Below are 19578 nucleotides of genomic sequence, written 5' to 3' on the forward strand. Positions count from 1 at the left end.
TAGTGAGTGCCTGCTGCAGGCACAAGTAGGGGCAGAGAGCTGAGGTGGCCTGCTCAGGGCCCTGTGGGTGTGTAGGAAGTGGAAGCAGGAGGAGAAGGCATTTTGACTCCCAGTAATCTGTTCATGCAAAGGACAAAAGACCAATGTGCTCTACCCTCTTCCCATCACTGTCTTGGAGGTGAGAAGCAGGCCCATAAGCCTCTTGACTAGGTACTGCAGGCCTCTGGCAGCATGGCTCCTGCCAGTCAAGGGTGGTGGGGGCAGACAGCCAGAGCCTGAGAGAGGTCAGAGCATTGGCAACTCATCACAGTAATCTCGTTCATTCAAAGTGGAAGTCATCTCCAACCTCTCTGACTTTTTTTTCTAGCGTCCTGGGTTGGAATTCTATACTGAATAGCTATGTGTCCCTGGGAAAGAATCTCAACCTCTCTGGTTATAGGTTTTCCACCATTAGAAAGGGAATGAACGGGAATAAGAATGTCTGTTCAGAGGATGGCTGAGCACATGACACATGATGACCTGTAGGACTTCATTCCAGGTTGTTCCAATAGCTCTTCAGACAGGCCATGACTGGTCTGCCCGTCCACCTACAGCAATGGCCCCAGCCACTCTCTTTTTTCTTTCCCTGCAGTGATTTTCTTCAAAGCTTTTATTACCTGCAGGGAAAATGTGCTTATTTACCTTCTGCCTGTCTGTGTCCCTACTATAAGAGGTAAACTCCTCGAGGCAGAAATTGTAACCTCTTTCATTTGCTGGGGTCTCTCCATGTCAGAATGGTGTGAGTGAATAAATGAATGGCTACAAGAGCACCAAGTAATGTGCCCCAGAGCCAAACCTCCTCCTTCCTATTCCTTTTACATTCCTTTTTCTGCTGCTTTCTCCTCATATCAGACGGGCCTGCAGAAAGCAAACGGTCAAGTCAGGCGACCACTCTGAAGCAGGGTCAGGTCCTGGACCGGAAGAGTACACATCCTTCTGGACCCCAGTGACCTGAAAGCTACCCGCTGGGGCCACGGCTGCCCTGTCCTCACCTGAGGCTGACTTTGAGAATTTTTTTTGACCACAGCCCCCCAAGTGCCTATGCTTGGTTCCATTTCTAAACAAGCCATCCCACCCTTCCTTGTCTCAGGAAATGGTCACTGAAGTGGGTTCGTCTATGGTAGAAGAGCAAATTCTGAAAGAAGGAAGCCTTGGAAGGACTTTTTGTTTCTTTTTAGTAAAATCCTTTCAATTTGGAAAAAGAATTTTCCAACCACACTCAGGAGGACTATGGGTAGGGGAAGGTATCTGTCCTTCCAGTCCTGGCCCTTAGTCTATGTGGTTTTAGCAGGAATAGGGGTATTGGGTAATGGTTTCCAAAATAAAAATGGTGCATGTGTGTGTCAGAAGGAGAGGACTGCTAAAGGTACAGGGGCAGCAGGGGCCAGATGCCTGAGAGCTCGTGTGCTATTGGGGAGAGTGTTTCCCATTGAATGGAAACTCTTAAATCACAGTCTGGTCTGTGAAAGAGGTTTAGAGAGAGGAGGTGCTCCCTCTTTTACGAGATGCTCAGAAGGGGTGCCTGGCCCAGCTGCCCCCACCCCAGGAATGTGGAGAATCTGCCCGCACCTGATAACACAGCACTGGTCCCTCTTGTTCCTCTTCATGTTGAAGTAGCAGTTGTTGGCGACAGCAAAGACATGTGGAGACAGCTCACCCGCGTGGTGGTCGTAGTACAGATGTACCTGCTCCCGGGTGTAGAGGGGCAGCACTTGGAATGGGTTCACGGCCACAAGGATGGAGCCTGTGTATGTCTGTGGAAGGGAGCAGGAGATCAGCACCCTCCACTCCAAGGGCCGTTGCTGCTCGGACCTGACCTTGGCCTTGGAGCAGCTAACTCCAGTGGGGAAGGGGGTCTGATTCTGACCAGAAGACAGGACACTGCTCAGATCCTTCCTCTAAAAAGGTGTGGGTGTTCCCCATGAGTGACAACTCCAAGGTGGGGGTACATTCACAGGGATGTTAGATGAGGTGTCGTTGTGGACATTTCTGTTTTATCGGGTTTTTTAGAGGGAGCTCAATAGAAATGGGCTGGATGTGTGAAGTCATGTTCACCTGTCTGCCACAGAGCCTCTGTGAGGCTGGTCAACCATTTCAGCCCTCACTGATCCCTCCTGGGACCCCAGTTCAGGGTCACTTGCTCATGTGCAACCACCACTATCCCTGCCTGCCCTTCTGGGGGTGGGACAGGGGCAGCCATCGCTACAAGTCACATGACCATCCCCATCTTAGTCTTAATTTTAGGAAAGGAGAAGGTAAGCTTTCTCACTGCAAGGACTGTGACAACCAGACAAAAAAAGGCAAGCCAACTGCTGTTATCCTACCTAGGAGCTCTGATGCATATCTGATGGCAGGAGGGACTCAGAGGGCCCTGTGCACCCTCCCCACAGGGCCACCTTCTTCTCTTCTCTCAGCCCTCCCTCTTGTCATGGCCCTTGATCACTCTCCCACACTTAAAAAGAGCTGGTCAGAGCCAGTTAAGCAACCTCTCCCTGTGACAGGCCCAGGAATGGAATGATTTCCCCAAGCCGTCCACTTACAGCAGGGTGGTGTCAGCTTAGGAACACTACTTGACTTGGAAGAGTCTGTACAGAAACAGGGTTGGGAGCCTTCGGGCTGGGGTGAACTTACCCTCTACTGCCAGATTTGGGAAAAGAACTCACATTAATTTACATGGGCCACTTCACAGGAGGGCAGAAGATGACCTGGTCACCTGGTGACCCTGTCTATGACACATACTTAGGAAGGAGCCTTGCAGAAGTGCCCATCCCCATGTCCTCTGGTCCACTTGGCCATCAGAGCAAGCCTTCTACTCAGGGAAGAACAGCACTAATTGAGCACCTACGGTGTGCCAGGCACTGTGCTAGCATGCTACACACTAGCTTTCTGTGCCCTCAAAAACATTATCACTCTCTTTCAGATTAGGAAGCAGAGATGGAGAAAGGTTCAGCACCTTGCCCACACCACACAGGAAGGGCATGGGGAGTAGAAAGTGAACTAGGTGTGCCTGGCTACACAACCCCAGCACATGATGCTCTTCTCCAGCTGGGAGGCCAGTAAGCATGGACCGAACCTCGTGTGGGGAGCCCCACACGGACGTGGGACTCACATAGATCTTGTGCTGTTGGTAACGCATCAGAAGGTTGTGCACCATGCCTGCCTCATTCAGGTCCCCCAGGAGGATCATGTCGTCTACACCCTCAGCCGAGTTGGGGTGCATGGGGCTGAGGGTACCAAGGTCCTCTGCTCGGATCCGATGTTCCTGGAATGAATGGCATAGACTCCCCTGAGAGGCAACCTCTTCATGGGCCAACCCACTGTGCCTCTCTTCAAGTTCTCATTGGGTCTCAGCTGACCTAGTGACCCATTTCTGGCCAGGGTCAGTCTGTAGTTAAGGGACACCTGATGGGACAGCATGGGGTCAGTCTGCCGCTGGAGTCAGCACATGCCTAGAGGCTAGGGCTAATGAATTTCAGACCAGGGTTAGAGAAGCTTGTAGCCAGAAGTTATGTTTGACTGTGATTGGGATCAAGGGCAGATTCCAGCTGGGACCCTTACAGATTGTTGGCATAAAAAAGTATGCAAGTAAACATGTTGCTCTTTCTTTTTTAATCAACTGCATAACATCATTTTGCAAATAGAGATGTTTTTGTTAATATTCTACCAGCCTCCATGATATGGGCTCACAGGCCACAGTCTAGAACTTCATCCTTGAGAGCCAAGCTCCCACATGCCCCACTCTGTGGAGGACCGCAGGGAACAGCAGAGGAGGAACTGAGCCTCTTATGTCTCCAGCTCACCGTCCTTTACTTTGCAAGCCAGTTTCCTGCCCCCTCCTCCCTCTCACAGCCCCTGACCCACTTCATCCTTCCTGATCACCTAACGGTCCTCATGGAAATCCATCTGCCAACCCAGAAACAGTCTCCAAGGCAGACAGGCAATGCTCACTGTGACAGAACTCCCTGCAGGCTATTGGCCACCTAGGCCCTCACTTGGATTTTGGGACTCTTGGTGTTGGAGGGCAACACCAGAGAAGAAGAGGGGGCTCAGAATGCTGGGGTGGGGGCACAGGCCCAGCTCCCTGAGAAGGCAGAGCCACACTGACCTTGCCCTCGTCATCTTCCACCGAGATCTGGCCGGGCTTTATTTCTCTGACGATACCCCCAATGGCAACGCTTGTGTTGTTGGCTGAGGAGGGGTTCAGCCACACGTGGTCACCCTAGAGGGCAGAGAGAGAACTACTGTGGGGTCCCTGTTCCACTTTCCCCTTCCTGCTCAAGCCTTACCTTTCCTGGGGACTGTTCCTTCCAAATAAGAGCTCCTAAGGCAGTTGGGAATTTTCTCCCCACACCTTCTTATTTTCCTTTTTTTTTCCCTCCCTACCCCTCCCGGTCTCTCTAGCCAGGATAGTAATGGAAAGTGGGAGTGGTCGTATCCTTGGCCTAGCTTGGTAATAAGAAATAGACAAGACATATTTGCAGGAAGCAGTCTCTCTGTGAGGTGGAAAAAAAGAGGCCTTGCCCTGGGGCTACCCAGTTGTACCAACATGGCATTGACCCACACACACTTCCTGATACTCCCCAAAAAAGCTCATCCTATGCAAGGAAAAGTAATCCAAAAAGGACCAGCCGAAGTCTACACATAAAGGAACTGAATGAAATATGAAAGGAAGAACAGAGCAGATGAATACAAACAAGCAAACAAGACTGCCACAGAACATTGGAAAGTTGTGACCATGTATTTCATTGTGATTTCCAAAATCTTATTGAAATACCGACCAAAGAATAAGGCATTGAGACAGCCAAAAGAAGGAGACTTTAACTGGAAGAGCTCAAGAGAGAGATGGAGGAAAAGAAACACAAGTCAATTGTGACAGCAAAACTGGGAACAACAACAGGGGAATGGAATAGCACTATTAAAAACATGGTAAACACCACAAAAGAGCCTGACCAGGCGGTGGTGGCACAGTGGATAGAGCGTCAGACTGAGATGTGGAAAACCCAGGTTCGAGACCCTGAGGTCACAGGGTTGAGCGTGGGCTCATCTGGTTTGAGCAAAGCTCACCAGCTTAGACCCAAGGTCGCTGGCTTGAGCAAGGGGTTACTCGGTCTGCTGAAGGCCCACGGTCAAGGCACATGTAAGAAAGCAATCAATAAACAACTAAGGTGTCGCAACGAAAAACTGATGATTGGTATTGGTACTTCTCATCTCTCTCTGTTCCTGTCTGTCTGTCCCTATCTATCCCTCTCTCTGTCTCTGTCAAAAATAAAAAAAAACACTACAAAAGATAGAGTAAAAAACAATATAAATGGAGCCACTTGAAAATGGAACTGGAGTTGACCTCCCAGAGGAGCTGCCTTGTGCATTTTTTTTGACAGAGACAGAGAGAAAGAGTCAGAGAGAGGGACAGACAGATAGGAAGGGAGAGAGATGAGAAGTATCAGTTCTTTGTTGTGTCTCCTTAGTTGTTCACTGATTGCTTTCTCATATGTGCCTTGACTGAGGGGGCTACAGCAGAATGAGTGACCCTTTGCCCAAGCCAGCAACCTTGGGCTTCAAGGCAGGAACCTTTGGGCTCAAGCCAGCAACCATGGGGTCATGTCTATGATTCCACGCTCAAACCAGTGACCCCACGCCCAAGCTGGTGAGCCCATGCTCAAGCCGGTGACCTCAGAGATTCAAACCTGGGTCCTTTGCATTCTAGTCCGACACACTATCCACTGTGCCACCGCCTTGTCAGGCTGCCTTGTGCATCTTACTCCTCAAACCTTTGGAATGTTATAACAGGGCAAAGCAACCTTGGGAAGGGACCTAGAACAACCTTGTGATCCAAAGAACTGTTTGCAAAGATAACAGAAAAGCAGATATTATGACTACTGGATTGAAAATTAAACACACTGTTTAGCATTAGCATCACTACGCTAGCTCATCCTCACCAATAGAAATGCCTTCCCTCTATTGATGTCGTTGTTCCTCTTCCCTTCTCATAAGTACCCATGGCCTTGGTCTTGTAATCAGAAAACTGTCTGGGCTCCTGCCTGAGTCTGTGCTTCAGGAATAGCTCTTCTTATTGATCTCAATAGCAGTCGTTTCCTCTCACGTTGGCCTTTTATTTTTAGGTGAAAAACAGGAAGGAGAAAAGTGAGCAAAATGATATAGAAATTTTAAAAAGGATTAAGCTTAGGAAGACTAGAGACAGGCAAAAATATAAATAATTATAGTGCCTAAAGAAAATAAACTAAAAAAAAAATAAAGTTATCATTTAAGACAACTTTCCAGAAATTAAAGAAGGCTTGAATCTACAGATTGAAAACACACCAGGTACCAATGACAAAGACAAACCAGCTGTAGGACATATCCTAATGAAGGTTATTGGATTTCAGAAATAAGTAAATAATTTCAGGGGAGAAGGAGACAAAAAAATTCAGTTCACTTGTCAGAAGAAAATTTATGTCAAATTCAAATCCTATACGAGGGTCAAAAAACTGCTACAAAGATCTCAGTAAAAAGAGCAATCACCCCATTAGTATGTCTATTGTCAAAAGAAAAAACAACAACAAGTATTGATGAGGATTTGAAGAAATTGAAAACTGAGTGGTGGGAATGTAAGCTGGTGTAGTCACTGAAGAACACAGTCTGAAGGCTCCTCAAATAATTAAAAATAGAACTGCTTTATGATCCAGTCATTCCACTTCTGGGATTTATTCAAAGGAATTTAAAGTGGGGCCTCAAATCAATATTTGTACAGCCATTATTTGCAATAGCCAATAAGTGAGAGCAACCCAAATCTTGTCCATTGATGATGGATAAATAAAGCAAATGTAGTATGTATATACATATAGCGGAACATTATGCAACCTTGAAAAAGAAGGGATTCCTGTCACAAGCTTCAGTGTGGTGTATCTCAAAGACATTACACTAAACAAAATAAGCCAGTAGCAAAAGAAAAACAAAATGCTGTATGAGCCTGACCAGGCAGTGGTGCAGTAGATAGAGTGTCAGACTGGTATGTAGAGGACCCAGGTTTGAAATCCTGAGGTGGCCAACTTGAGCACAGGATCATATAGCTTGAGTGTGGACTCACCAGCTTGAGTGTGGGGATGCTGGCTTGAGTGTGGGATCACAGACAAGACCTCAACCAAGGTCATTAGGTTGAGTCCAAGGTCGCTGGCTTGAGCAAGGGGTCACTTGCTTTGCTGTAGCCCCTCACTCAAGGCACATATGAGAAAGCAATCAATGAACAACTAAAGAGACTAAGGAGCCACAAGGAAGAATTTATGCTTCTCATCTCTCTCCCTTTCTGTCCATCTGTCCCTCTCTCTGTCTCTTTCTCTCTGTCTTTGTCACACACACACAAAAATGCTGTATGATTCTATGCATATGAAGCATCTAAAGCAGTCAAAGACATAGACACAAAAAGTAGATAGGGCTGAAGGAGGCATGTTCAATGGGTATAGAGGTTCAGTGTTGCAAGATAAAGGAGTTCTCAGAGCTGCTGCAGAACAATGTGAATATATAAGGTCAACCGGAAAGTTCTGTCCGTTTTGGAATAAAACAAAATACAAATTTTTCTTACCATCAATAAACTTTATTAAATAATATAATTGCCATTATTAATAATGATTTCTTGCCAGCATGAGGGCAATTTGTATATCCCATTTTTGAAAAATGTTTTATCTTTTGATGCGAAAAATTGAACCAGTGCTTGTTTGATATCTTCTTCATTTTTTAATTTTTTGCCCTTCAAAAAATTTTGTAAGGACAAAAACAAGAGATAGTCAGAGGGTGCTAAGTCCGGGGAATATGGTGGATGTGACAGACATGCTTCTGTAGCATTTCTTCCTTGTTGAAATTCGTAAAAATTACAGTGGCGTAAATGAACTTTATCAGTAGCCATGGGTACACTATCGCTTCACACATAAGATTAACATGAATCAACTTTGTTTTGGTTAATTTGCTATGTCAGTATGTATACATTAAGTGATAAAAATAGAGAGGCACACATGTGCCAACTAAACATGCTTAAGTGTCGAAACTTGTTGTGATAGAAACGGACAGAACTTTCCAGTAGACCTTATATTTAACACTACTGAACCTTATGCTTAAAATGTTGAAGTTATTAAATTTGATGTGATGTGTTTATTGTTTTACCACAGTAAAAGAAAAAATAATTCTAATAATTTTTCCCCCAAATTGTCATTCCAGTATAAAGGCGACAAACATTTTTGAAGATATAGTAGTATTCCCGTAAGTTTTCTGGAAAAAGCAAATAGGGGTAAACTTAAGTGTGCAGTATAAAGGCTCAAAATTAGATCCACATCAACACACATGATCAGGAAGTTTTTTAAAAACTTGGGACAGAGAGAAGAGCTTAAAAGCTTTCAGGGAAAAAAATAAGTGTTATACAAAAGTTCACAAATTAGAATGGTGTCAGATTTCTCAACAACAATGTCAGAAGCCAACGTGGGATAAACATCTTAAAAATTCTCAGAGAAAATTATATCCAGAATGGAACCTTATGTCCAATTGACTTCAAATTCAAATGAACAAGCTTTTAGAGATGCAAGTTGTTACAAACATTTACCTCCAACATACCCTTTCCTCAGGAAGTGATTAGTGCAAAGGGGAAGAGAAAGGACGTTCAGGGTGGTGGTGAAGTCTATTCCAAACTGGCAGGTGTGTTTCAGAAATAGAAGATAGGCTAGATATTGCAGGTCAGCAACTCTGGGAGAGGAAAATGATTGAACTCTCTATGAATCAGAACATTTTGAAAGGCAATGGACAAATCTGGGAGAAAGTTGGGAGTTAAAACTGTGATAAATATGTAGAAAACTAAACAAATGGGGGAAAAGGTGTTTACAAAGTCTAGCGATGGAAAGCACAAGCGCAGAGAATGCCGCATGGCTCACTTCAGAGTTACATTTACTTAGCTAAAGCAAGTAAACGTTGCATACAAACCAGATCATAGCTAGGATTTAGCAAGTTCATGAGAGGTGGAGAGTATATATATATGAGTACAGGGGTGGGGGTTATGGAACAGGAGCTAAGGCCTTTCTTGCATAGTGGGAACTCAGTAAGAGGTGATGCCTGAAACCAAAAACTCAAGTAGCACTATATAGCTTGTCCTTTAGTGACCTAGAGGGACAGATCAAAGAATCAACCTGAAATATTGATGGAGCCCCTGTGTGGAAGAGGAAGCCGATTCTTTAAAGTGGTTGCCTACCCAACTTTATAAAAACAAAAGCTAAATTAACGAGAACAGCAAGAGACCATTGCTACAGAATTCAAGAGACCAGCATGTGCAACATGCTCTGCTCAGTGAACTAAGTAAATGACATGAGGACTTCTGAGTGCCAGGGGAAGCTTTCTTAAGCAGGATGAAATTCCAATGTGAATGGTTGTTGTGTGCAGCAGAAACAGCTGGCAAGTCACCAAAGCAAGAAGATTAAAAGTCAAAGACCTGGTCTATTGGCCCAGCAGTAGAGTGTTGACCGGCATGTGTATGTCCTGGGTCCGATTCCTGGTCAGGGCACACAGGAGAAATGACCATCTGCTTGTCCACCTCTCTGCCTCTTCCCTCTCCCTTCTCCCCTCTCTCTTCTCTCTTCTCTCTTCTCTCTTCTCTCTCTCTCTCTCTCTCTCTCGCTCTTCTCCTCCTGCAACCATGGCTTGGTTGGAGCAAGTTGGACCCAGGCACTGAGGATAGATCCATGGCCTCACCTCAGGAGCTAAAATAGCTTGTTTGCTGAGCAACAGAGTCATGGCCCCAGATGGGCAGAATATCGCCTCATAGGGGGCTTGCTGGGTGGATCCTGGTCAGGGTGCCAGCGAGAGTGTGTCTTCCTGCCTCTCTGCTTCTCACTTAAGAAAAAGAAAATTAAAAATCAAAGATGTGAGGCCTGACCTGTGGTGGCGCAGTGGATAAAGCGTCTACCTGGAATGCTGAGGTCACCAGTTTGAAACCCTAGGCTTACTTGGGTCAAGGCACATATGGGAGTTGATGCTTGCTGCTCCTCCCCTGGCCCTCTCTCTCTTCTCTCTAAAATGAATAAATAAAATAATATAAAAAGTCAAAGATGTGAAGGTCATCTCATAGCAACACCGATGTGAGTAAACCAGAGGTGGGAAAGAGAGAACCCTTCTGATCCAGACTGAATGATGAGGCGTCAGTCTGATGAGTGCTGCAAGAATAAATAAGAGTTGAGACACAGTTTTTGTTCACTCCATTGGGCCAAAGCTCTGCTAGGAAACAATAGGAAACCAAGCAGGAGAAAATAGAGCATTTTCATGAACTCTGTCGGCCAAAAAAGATGACTGCAGAAGCCGCCAAATCAAGAAAAGGGTGGATGGGAAGATATCTCACAGGAGATCTCAGCTACAAAGAAAGTGAACATCTATGTTGAGATTCAAGAAATAGAGGCTGAGTTCCAGAAGTCAGAAAGCTCTACGCAGCTTTCATCACTCCCTGATGAGAGGCGCCAGACAACCAGATGCTGCCAGTTCTGTAGAAAGAGTTCTGCAGAATGGAAGGTGGTGGTCCTCCAATCAACCTCAGACAGAAGTCACTATGAGGATATCCAATGTCATGAACAGGTCAGACCTGTTCCTCAGATGCTTTTCCTCTAACTATCTTCAGAGATGTGCAGGCTCTTTCGGCCCACTTGCTAACACTGGCCCTGTGCCTCAGTACCATGTGCCACTGGCCCTGCCTTTCTCTTTCTGCAGTAGAGGAGATGAGCCTGGAGATGGCTCTGTGCCTGCAGATGGGCCATGGAGGCACCTCCATCAGTAGGCCTCTGGGCTAAGCCCTCCCACAGGTTTGTCAGCAAACCCAGAGAAGCCTGGCCATTCCACAGGGACAGACAGCATGGTTACTGCTGGTGCCCAGGGCCCCATTCTTCCCAGGAATGCTCCCCTCAGTACCTAGTCATTAGACCTCCCACCCCTACCTCCACCTGTTAAGGCATGTTTTGACGGAGGCTAGAAATAAAGGATTTACTGTCAAAGTTCAACAAGTGTTTGTGGTTTCATGCATTGGATTGGGGACCAATCTAACAGAAAGACACTCTGAGTTTCAAAATACATCCATCTGGTCTTTTTCATGGAAGGCCTTCAGTCCCTCTACACACAGGTATAAAAACATTCATAGTTCTCATTTGGAAGGAAAACAAGATTTCATAAAGTGACTAAAAGCCAGACAGACGGTCTATTTGACAGATGGTGAAGCGGAGGTCCGGAAAACAGAGAGTCACAACTAAGGCTGCTCAGCACACAAATGACAAAGCTTCCCTGTAATTGTGAAGTGTGAAGATCAATTTTCTCCAATTCAAATTCTGTTTTAATTATACAGAAAAGTTCACAGGCCCAGGGGCTAAGGGACCCACTGCTAATTGCTTTAAAAAATAGAGACTCTTTCATGATGTAGTGATTTGACATGTTTTAATGTTCTTATTAATAGAGATTAAAGATTAAAGCCTGTTATGGATTGAAATTGTAGCAGCCCAAAATTGATGTATTGAATACTTAACCCCTGATACAACCATATTGGACATAGGGCCTTTAAGGAGATAATTAAAGTTAAATGAGGTCAAAAGAGTAGGGGCCTTAACCCAGGAGGATTGGTGTCCATACAAGAAGAGGAGGAGAAAGGAGAGGTCGCCCTCTCAGTGAGCATAGAAGGAAGGCCATGTGATGAAACAGTGAAAGGTGGCTGTCTGCCAGCCAGGTAGAGAGGTCTCACCAGACACCAGCTCTGAGGGCGCCTGAGCTTGGACCTCCAGCTTCCAGAATTGTGGAAAATGGGTTTCTGTTGTTTAAGCCCCCCATTCTGTGGTATTCTGTGATGGCCATCTGAGCAGATGAATAGAAAACCCCTTTGAAGTCAGACAGACCTGTGTACTAATTCCTACTCTATGTTCTATGAGCTGTCTGGCCTTGGGCAAGTCGCTTAACCTTTCTGAGCTTCAGTTTCCTCATCTGTCTAACGTAGTTTCACATGGCCAGTGTAAAGATGGCATGTAACACGGGTAAGGAGCCCAGATGGTGTTAACCACAGAGCAGGCCCAGATGGAGAACATGCCCATAATAAGCTCAGCATGATTCTACCCTCTATTTAGCAATCATTTGGGTCCTCTGAAGGAGTCGCTGATATATAAACCATCACCCTCCTCTCATGGAATTTGCAATCTTAGAAGATAGAACAGGACATAATTGCAGTTGAAAGTGATATGTTTCCAAAAGGCATCTTTCTAAATTCTGCTTGAAATTAGTTCCCAGGGAGACCCTTGGGGGCTAATGCATTGCTGTGTAAAATAAGGTTGCCTTTGCCTTCACACCTCTTCATGCCTCAAAGTGGTGCCAGATTCTATATTTGTGATTGAGTTACAGAAACTCTTACAACCTGATTCTGTAGACCACATGTGTTTTCTCTCTAGCGGCTAGCCTGGAACAGCCTCTATTCTGTAATGGAAAGAAACAAGCCTTGGCCACTCATTCTGTGAGTCAGATGCTTTGAGGGTTCAGTCGCAGGAACCCTGAGGCACATGCTTTAGTGCTGCTGCCCTCTCTCAGCAGTGTGGATCCCATGGCCAGGAGACAATGGCCACTTTGTGGTTTTGCATTTGGGAGAATATTTGGAGCATTTTCTTATTGAAGGAAATGTTTAACTCATGTTCTTCAACTAATTCCCAACCCCCTTTATTCAAATTCCTCTGACCAGGGAATAGAATGAGAAATAGCTAACTTGTTTACCAATCCTCCAGCCCCCTTTGTCCAGTCATCTGGTTGTTTCTGACCATTCCTCAACCCCCTTACCTAGTTAATGATATTCCCATCTCTCCCTTCCACCTTGGTGTGGCCATTTAAACTAGCCAATCAAGAAAGAATAAGACTGTATGGTTAACACTCCAGCCAATGGAGCAAGACCCAGCATCCTAGGGCCTGCGTTAGGAATAAAAACAGAATTTTCTGTTTGCCTGTGCGCTTGCTGGCTGGCTTTCAATAGCGGCAGCATGCCCTTCTGCAGAAGTTATTAAAATTGCCTTGCCGAGGTATTTTGTCTTCACGAGTCTTGCTTAATTCCATATTAACATTATCAAAGAGGACACTGTAGCATGTTCTGGCTTTACTGGGTTTTGGCTAGAGTTCTGGAGGGCGAGGAAGAATGCCTGGGCTGCTTTGATGGCTCTACTCTGGGCTCCCCCTGCCCCCTGAGCTTCTTGGTCATGCAGACACTACCTAGGTTGCCTGGAGGCAGGTCCGCCCACCCCTACCCTAGGGTAGGGTTGTGTCAACTCAACAGTAAATGCAAAGCTCCTATTCTCCCTTCTCATACAGACTGTCTCCTGGCCACTGGGACAGAGCAGACACACAACAGATGCTCTTTGAGTTGTGAGGGAAACTATGCAGAGCCCCACCTGGTGCTTTGGCCCAGCATTCATTCCCTCCTTCTCCGAGATAGCTCCCTACAACTGTGCAGGTTGAGGACAATGAGAAATGCCTCTGTTAACACACTTTAAATCTGAATACCAGTGAGGGATACCTGAGCACATGTGCCCCAGCCCCCCGCTGAGGCCCAGAAACTGGCTACAATGGTTTTCTTCAGATCATATAACCTGTCTTGTTTTTCAAACTCCATCTCTCTGGTTTTTCCTTGAAGGGTCTCATTGCCTTTTTTCTTCATTCCTTGGGACTGGTTTGATGCAGCCTCTTGGACCTGCCACAACAAACCATCCCTAGATGACAGATGCAATTCTTACCAGCTTAAAGAATGACATCTTGAGACAGCAGCTCCTTGAAGCCTGTGTGCAGAGAGAAAATAGACAGTCAGCCCTCGTGGCCCTGAAGGAGCCCTGGAGGGCTCCATGGACTCTCTAGCATGCCCAAGTCCTAGACCTGGGCCTGACTCCAGACATGATTCTTGAATAAATGAATAAGTTGCTGTTCCTTCCAAGTGTAAGCAGATGCTTTCTCAGCTTCTTTCATCCTATCTCACTTTTATTGGGTTCTAAACATACTTAAGACACTGTCTTTATCAGAATTGCATATTTTTTCTGGCTCAATATCTGTGAAAACTAGTCATCACCATACACTACAGGAAGTGCTGAGGTAAGCAGCCATCATACTTTATCTAAACCTCTCAGCTCCCCAGAATACAAGTGCTTCCCTGTGGGGCTTGGCAAAGGCAGGTGGCTGACTTAGTGAGCAGCATCACTGGGAACTCAACCTGGATCTGTCTTTTTGCACAAAAGAACCTATCCCCTGCACCTGGTGGCCTTCTGCACTGGAGCAAGCCTGAGAAGCTGCAAGCAGGCAGGGGCTGGAGGTCACAGTCCTGGCCAGGAGGAGGGGTCCTGTGCTGACCTGGAGCCCTGTTGCCTTGCCCTCCTCACACTGAGTGGCTGGGACTCTGGTGGTTTCTCAGCATGCTCCCTGCATATACCGCAGACCTATGTCCAGGAGCAGCTGTTCCCTCCTTTCATCCGGGCCCTCAGGCCCCTGTTTCTCCCCAGTTTATCAACCCTCATCCTAGCTTCATTTCCATCGCAACCAGTGATTTTATAAATGTCCATAAGTGGAACACAAAGTGTTACGTAACTACCCATCAACAAAATAAATACAAAAGTAAAGCACGATAAGCCACACACTGTGTGCACACCTCTGGTCCACCACCCTCTTGTGAACAGAGTCCCAGCCCTGAGTTTAACATGGCCAAGGGTGAGTCACACCCCCACCAAAAACATGGGCCATGGGGGTTTCATGGCCTGTACCTCCCCTGAGAATTTAGAAATGATCTTTAGGGAACCCCTTCTTTGGGCCTTGGTGAACTCTTTCTGCAAAAATAAAACAAACAAAACAAAACAAAAAATTCCTACTTCAAAGTTTCCTCCTAGTATTCACTCTGCAAAACACCTCCATATACATCACCGGGAAAAGGGAAACCACGTCCAGCTTCAAGTTCTGCCCACTCCTGCCTTCCCCTATACATGTGAGCACCCAAGGAGCTGCTCAGAGGAGGGGACCCCCTGATGGCCCCACACCCACTGTTGCAGCCCTGCCATCTCTGACTTTCTCCACCAGGGCTTATGTTTTATCAATTACTGCAGTGGTTGAAACAAAACCACAAATTATCCAACACCCCTTCCTTCAAAAAAGATGGGAGTCTTATTTTCCCACTTTGAGTGTGAACACAGTGAACCACTTCTAACAAATGTGATCAGGTGAAAGTGGTAACATATAGCTTATAAGACTCGTGCGTAAAAGGATCTGTGTCTCCCTCCCACTCTCTCAAAGGTCACTTGGCCTAGGGAACCTTGCTGCCCCATCATGCAGACTAAGCAGCACTAACCAGGGCCCATGTAGTAAGGAACGGAGGTCTCTGGTCAGCAGACAGTGATCCTGGAAGCAAATTATCTAGCTCTAGTCAAGGCTTCAGATGCCCTGGCTCCAGTCCACATCCTGACTGCCATCTTGTTAGGGTCTGAATTTTATCCCCCCAAACTCACATGTTGAAGTCCTAAGCCCCAGTACCTCAAAATGGGACTGCATTTGAATCCATGGCCTTGAAAGAGGAAATGAAGTTAAAATGAGGCTTTGGGGGTGGGTCCTCATCCAACATGATGGGCGTCATTGTAAGAAGAGGAAGAGATACCAGAGGTGTGCATGCATAGAGGGGTGACCATATGAGGACAAAGAAGCAAGAGGGTGGTCATTTGAGAGCCAAGAGGGAAGCCTCAATATAGAACAACCCTGCCATCACCTTAGTCTTGAACTTCCAGCTCCAGCACTGTGAGAACATAAATGTCTGTTTAAGCTGCCAAGTTGGTGATATTTTATAACGGCAGCATGAGCTAACTAATGCAGACCTCATGAGGATCCCTGGCTCAGAAATGCCCAGCTAAGCTGCTCATAGATTTCTGACCTTCAGAAACTGTGTGAGATAATATTTGTTATGCAGCAATAACTAACTACTGTATTTCCCCATGTATAAGATGCTCTCCGGCCCGGCGTGTAGAAGTCCCAGGTTCAATTCCTGGTCAGAGCACACAGGAGAGGTGTCCATCTGCTTCTCCACCCTTTCCCCTCTCCTTCCTCTCTGTCTCTCTCTTCCCCTTCTGCAGCCATGGTTCCATTGGAGCAAAGTTGGTCCAGGCGCTGAGGATGGCTCCATAGCCTCTGCCTCAGGTGCTAGAATGGCTCCAGTTGCAATGGAGCAACAGCCCAGATGGGCAGAGCATCACCCCCTGGTGGGCATGCTGGGTGGATCCCGGTCGGGCGCATGCAGGAGTCTGTCTGACTGCCTCTCCACTTCTAACTTCGGAAAAATACATTTAAAAAAAAAAAAGATGCTCCCATGTATAAGACACACCTTAATTTTGAGGCCTGAAATTTTTGGGAAAAAAAAGTATTACATAAAGTTATTGAACTCAGGTTTTATTCATCATAAAATTTATACAACTCCTCATCACTGTCAAAACTCCCATCCATTAGCTTGTCCTCATCTGTGTCTAATGACGAATCACTGTCTTCAACAGTGAGCACAAAAACAAGTGTGAAAAAGGGGGAAATGCAAGTAAAAACATATACAACCACTATATAAGACATACCCAGTTTTTAGACCCCAGATTTTTCGGGAAAAAATTGCATCTTATACATGGGGAAATACAGTAATGCATCTCTCACATCTTCATCCATTCCTACTCTTCTGGCCTTTTCTTTCTGCACAGACATAAACTCAGGTCCTGTCTGTTCTTTGCCTCATGACACCTTCCAGCTGTTGCCCTCTTCTCTTTTTTTTCCTTTTTTAAAATTTATTTTTATTCAATAAGAGGAGGGGAGGCAGAGAGACAGACTCCCACATGTACCCCCACTTGGATCCACCCAGCAAGCCCACTAGGGGGCAATGTCTAGCCATCCGGGATGTTGCTCCATTGCTCATCAACTGAGCTCTTCTTAGCGCCTTAGGCAGAGGCCATGGAGCCATCCTCAGTGCCCAGGGTCAACTAGCTCCAGTTGAGCCATGGCTGCAGGATGGGAAGAGAGAGAAGGAGAGAAAGAAATGAGATGGGGAGAGGTGGAGAGGCAGATGGTGCTTCTCTTATGTGCCTTGACTGGGAATTGCCAGGAACATCCACACACTGGACCAATGCTCTACCACTGAGCCAATCGGCGAGGGCTCTTCTCTCTTGGTTTTGCTTCACAACTGAACTGCTTGAAGGATTTTCTCTGTCATGCGGCCTTCACTGTCTCATCTTTCATGCCCTCCCAGCCCTGGGTTCCACAAACATACCCACAAACACGACACTGAGCCCTCCAGGGCCAATGTTGGACAGGTCCTGTAGCTCTACTCCTTCTTGCTTTCTCAAAACTCAGACTCTTATCCATGCACCCTTTCCTGATCACATCCCCTTGGCTTCTGCAGGACTTCACCCCTTGCCTTCCCTTTGCTTCTGAGAGCACCTTCAATTTCCTCCTAGGGCTCTTCCCATTACCTTGATCTCTTGGTGTGGGAGAGATATGCTGATTGTTTTTTTCTGTCTGTTCCTTCCTCTGTTTCTTTTTAGGAAACTTCTCATCCCTTTTTTTACAATGTACTTCTAATTAGACCATGAATTATGGTCCCCTAGAGAAGACATAAGACCCAAGCAGGAGCCAATCACAGGTTTTCCCTGGGATATTCTGAATTGGAGCTGGAGGTTGGTTTATTTTTCTTCAGTCTTAAAGTTATAAAATCTGATTCAAGAACTGCCAGAGACTATGGTCCTATTTCCCTGAAAATAGCTTGTTTGAGAGAATAAAGTTGGCAGGAAGGGAGAGAAGAAGACAAAAGGTAGAAATCCTCTCTCTGTTTTTTTGTACTTTGATTATTTGAGCTAAGCCATTTGGATTCTGCTACTGAAACCAAGGAATTTTTGCCTGACCCAGCAGTGGCACAGTGGATAGAACATTGGCCTAGGATGCTGAGGATCCAAGTTCAAATTCCCAAGGTCGTTAGCTTGAGCAGACTCACCAGCTTGAGTACAGGGTTGCTGGCTTGAGCATGGGATCATAGAAATGACCCCATGGTCGTTTGCTTGAGCCCAAAGGTTGCTAGCTTGAGCAAGGGATCACTGGCTCAGCTGGAATCCCTAGGTAAAGGCACTTATAAGAAGCAGTCAATGAACAACTAAAGTGCCACAACAAGTTGATGCTTCTCATCTCTCTCCCTGTCTGTTTGTTCCTCTCACACAAGGAGAAATAGACAATATGAGTAGGCCTATATTAGAGAAATTGAACCAATATTTTAAAAAACCTTTCAAAAAAAGAAAGCACCAGACCTAGATGGTTTCACCAATGATTTTTACCAAACATTTAAAGAAAAAATGATACTGATTCTTTACAATGTCTTCCAGGAAACAGACACACAGAAAACACTTTCTAACTCATTCTATGAGACAAGCATTATCCTAATACCAAAAAGACATTAAAAGAAAGGAAAAACTAGAGGCTCTATCCCCTCATTTCCACCCTTTAGTCTCCTATCATCCTTTACTTGGGACAATAGAAGCTCCCCATGTGGACTTGCTTCTCTGATTTCTCCAAAAACCATCCATCATTCCACCAATGGCTCAGCATGAAAGTGGTGTCTGCAAGATGCCATTCCCAGGAGACATGGGACTGGCAGCCCAGGAGGAACATGTCCTTGAGAGGTGCCCCCTGGCTCAGAGACACAGTGCTCCTGGGCCCTTCTTTTCTGCCCAGGGAAGCCTAGAGTAAGGATTTGAAGCCATAGTTCCCCATCCTGTCCTTCCTTAGTTAGCACAGGGCCTGGTTACCTCCATGCCAAAACATTGCCACGTGTGACAATATCGAGCTGAGAGACCCTAAGCTCTTTCCTCTGCATCTTTGTGCTGCTGCTGTCTTAGCCTGAAGCATCCCTGCTCCCCACCACTGTAGTCTTTCCCCCACAGCATCCTCTCTGCTGCTGTCCCTCCCTAACCTGTCTTGGCCCTTTTGATCTCCACCTTGATTCCAGTTCCTGATGCCTGCGAAGCCTGTGCCCCTGGGCACACTCTTCCCTTGAGCAGTCTCACTTCCTGCCTGCAGTGAAGAAGCATGATGCCAGGTGCCTGACTAATTAAGGAGCTAGACAAAAAGGTCTGACATGGCACTCAAGTGGAAACTTGACTTCATTCCTGGCTTTTCTTCCACTGCAGACTACTCCACACCTTCCTCTAGCATGAATTTGCCAAATGCCTGTGCTCTGCCATGCCCTGGACCGGTGTAATAGAAACAGAGGGACAGAGAAATCTGGAGGATGTGCAGTCCATGCCCTCCAGGTGCTCATGGCCCAGGGCTGCTGAGCAAAACGTTTACCCTACTAATCTTAGTGTTTTCCTGAGGCGAACATCGTGTTCTTCTTCCTTAAGTGGCTTGCTGACTGAGGATGTGAGAGCAAGAACAGGTAAGACAGAAAAAGCACAGTTCTGTAAATACAACCAGGTAACAGGGAAGTGCTTGTCCCTCCCGTCACCTCTTCCCAGACCTGGACACCCTGGCATC

General features: G+C 46.1%; 1 protein-coding gene across 1 annotated transcript in view; it reads right to left on the reverse strand.

The window, feature by feature from the left end:
- Window positions 1–19578, reverse strand: part of MYO7B (myosin VIIB) — a 90110-nt gene that overhangs the window by 69209 nt on the left and 1323 nt on the right. Inside the window, exons 2-5 of the mRNA XM_066345420.1 lie at window positions 13797–13838; window positions 4145–4258; window positions 3149–3301; window positions 1609–1793 (exon numbers count right to left, since the gene is read on the reverse strand). Coding sequence (XP_066201517.1) covers window positions 1609–1793; window positions 3149–3301; window positions 4145–4258; window positions 13797–13814 — 470 coding nt within the window. The 5' untranslated portion in view covers window positions 13815–13838. The remainder of the gene's footprint in view (window positions 1–1608; window positions 1794–3148; window positions 3302–4144; window positions 4259–13796; window positions 13839–19578) is intronic.

Source organism: Saccopteryx leptura, chromosome 7 (genome assembly GCF_036850995.1).
Source record: "Saccopteryx leptura isolate mSacLep1 chromosome 7, mSacLep1_pri_phased_curated, whole genome shotgun sequence".
Lineage (NCBI taxonomy): Eukaryota > Metazoa > Chordata > Mammalia > Chiroptera > Emballonuridae > Saccopteryx > Saccopteryx leptura.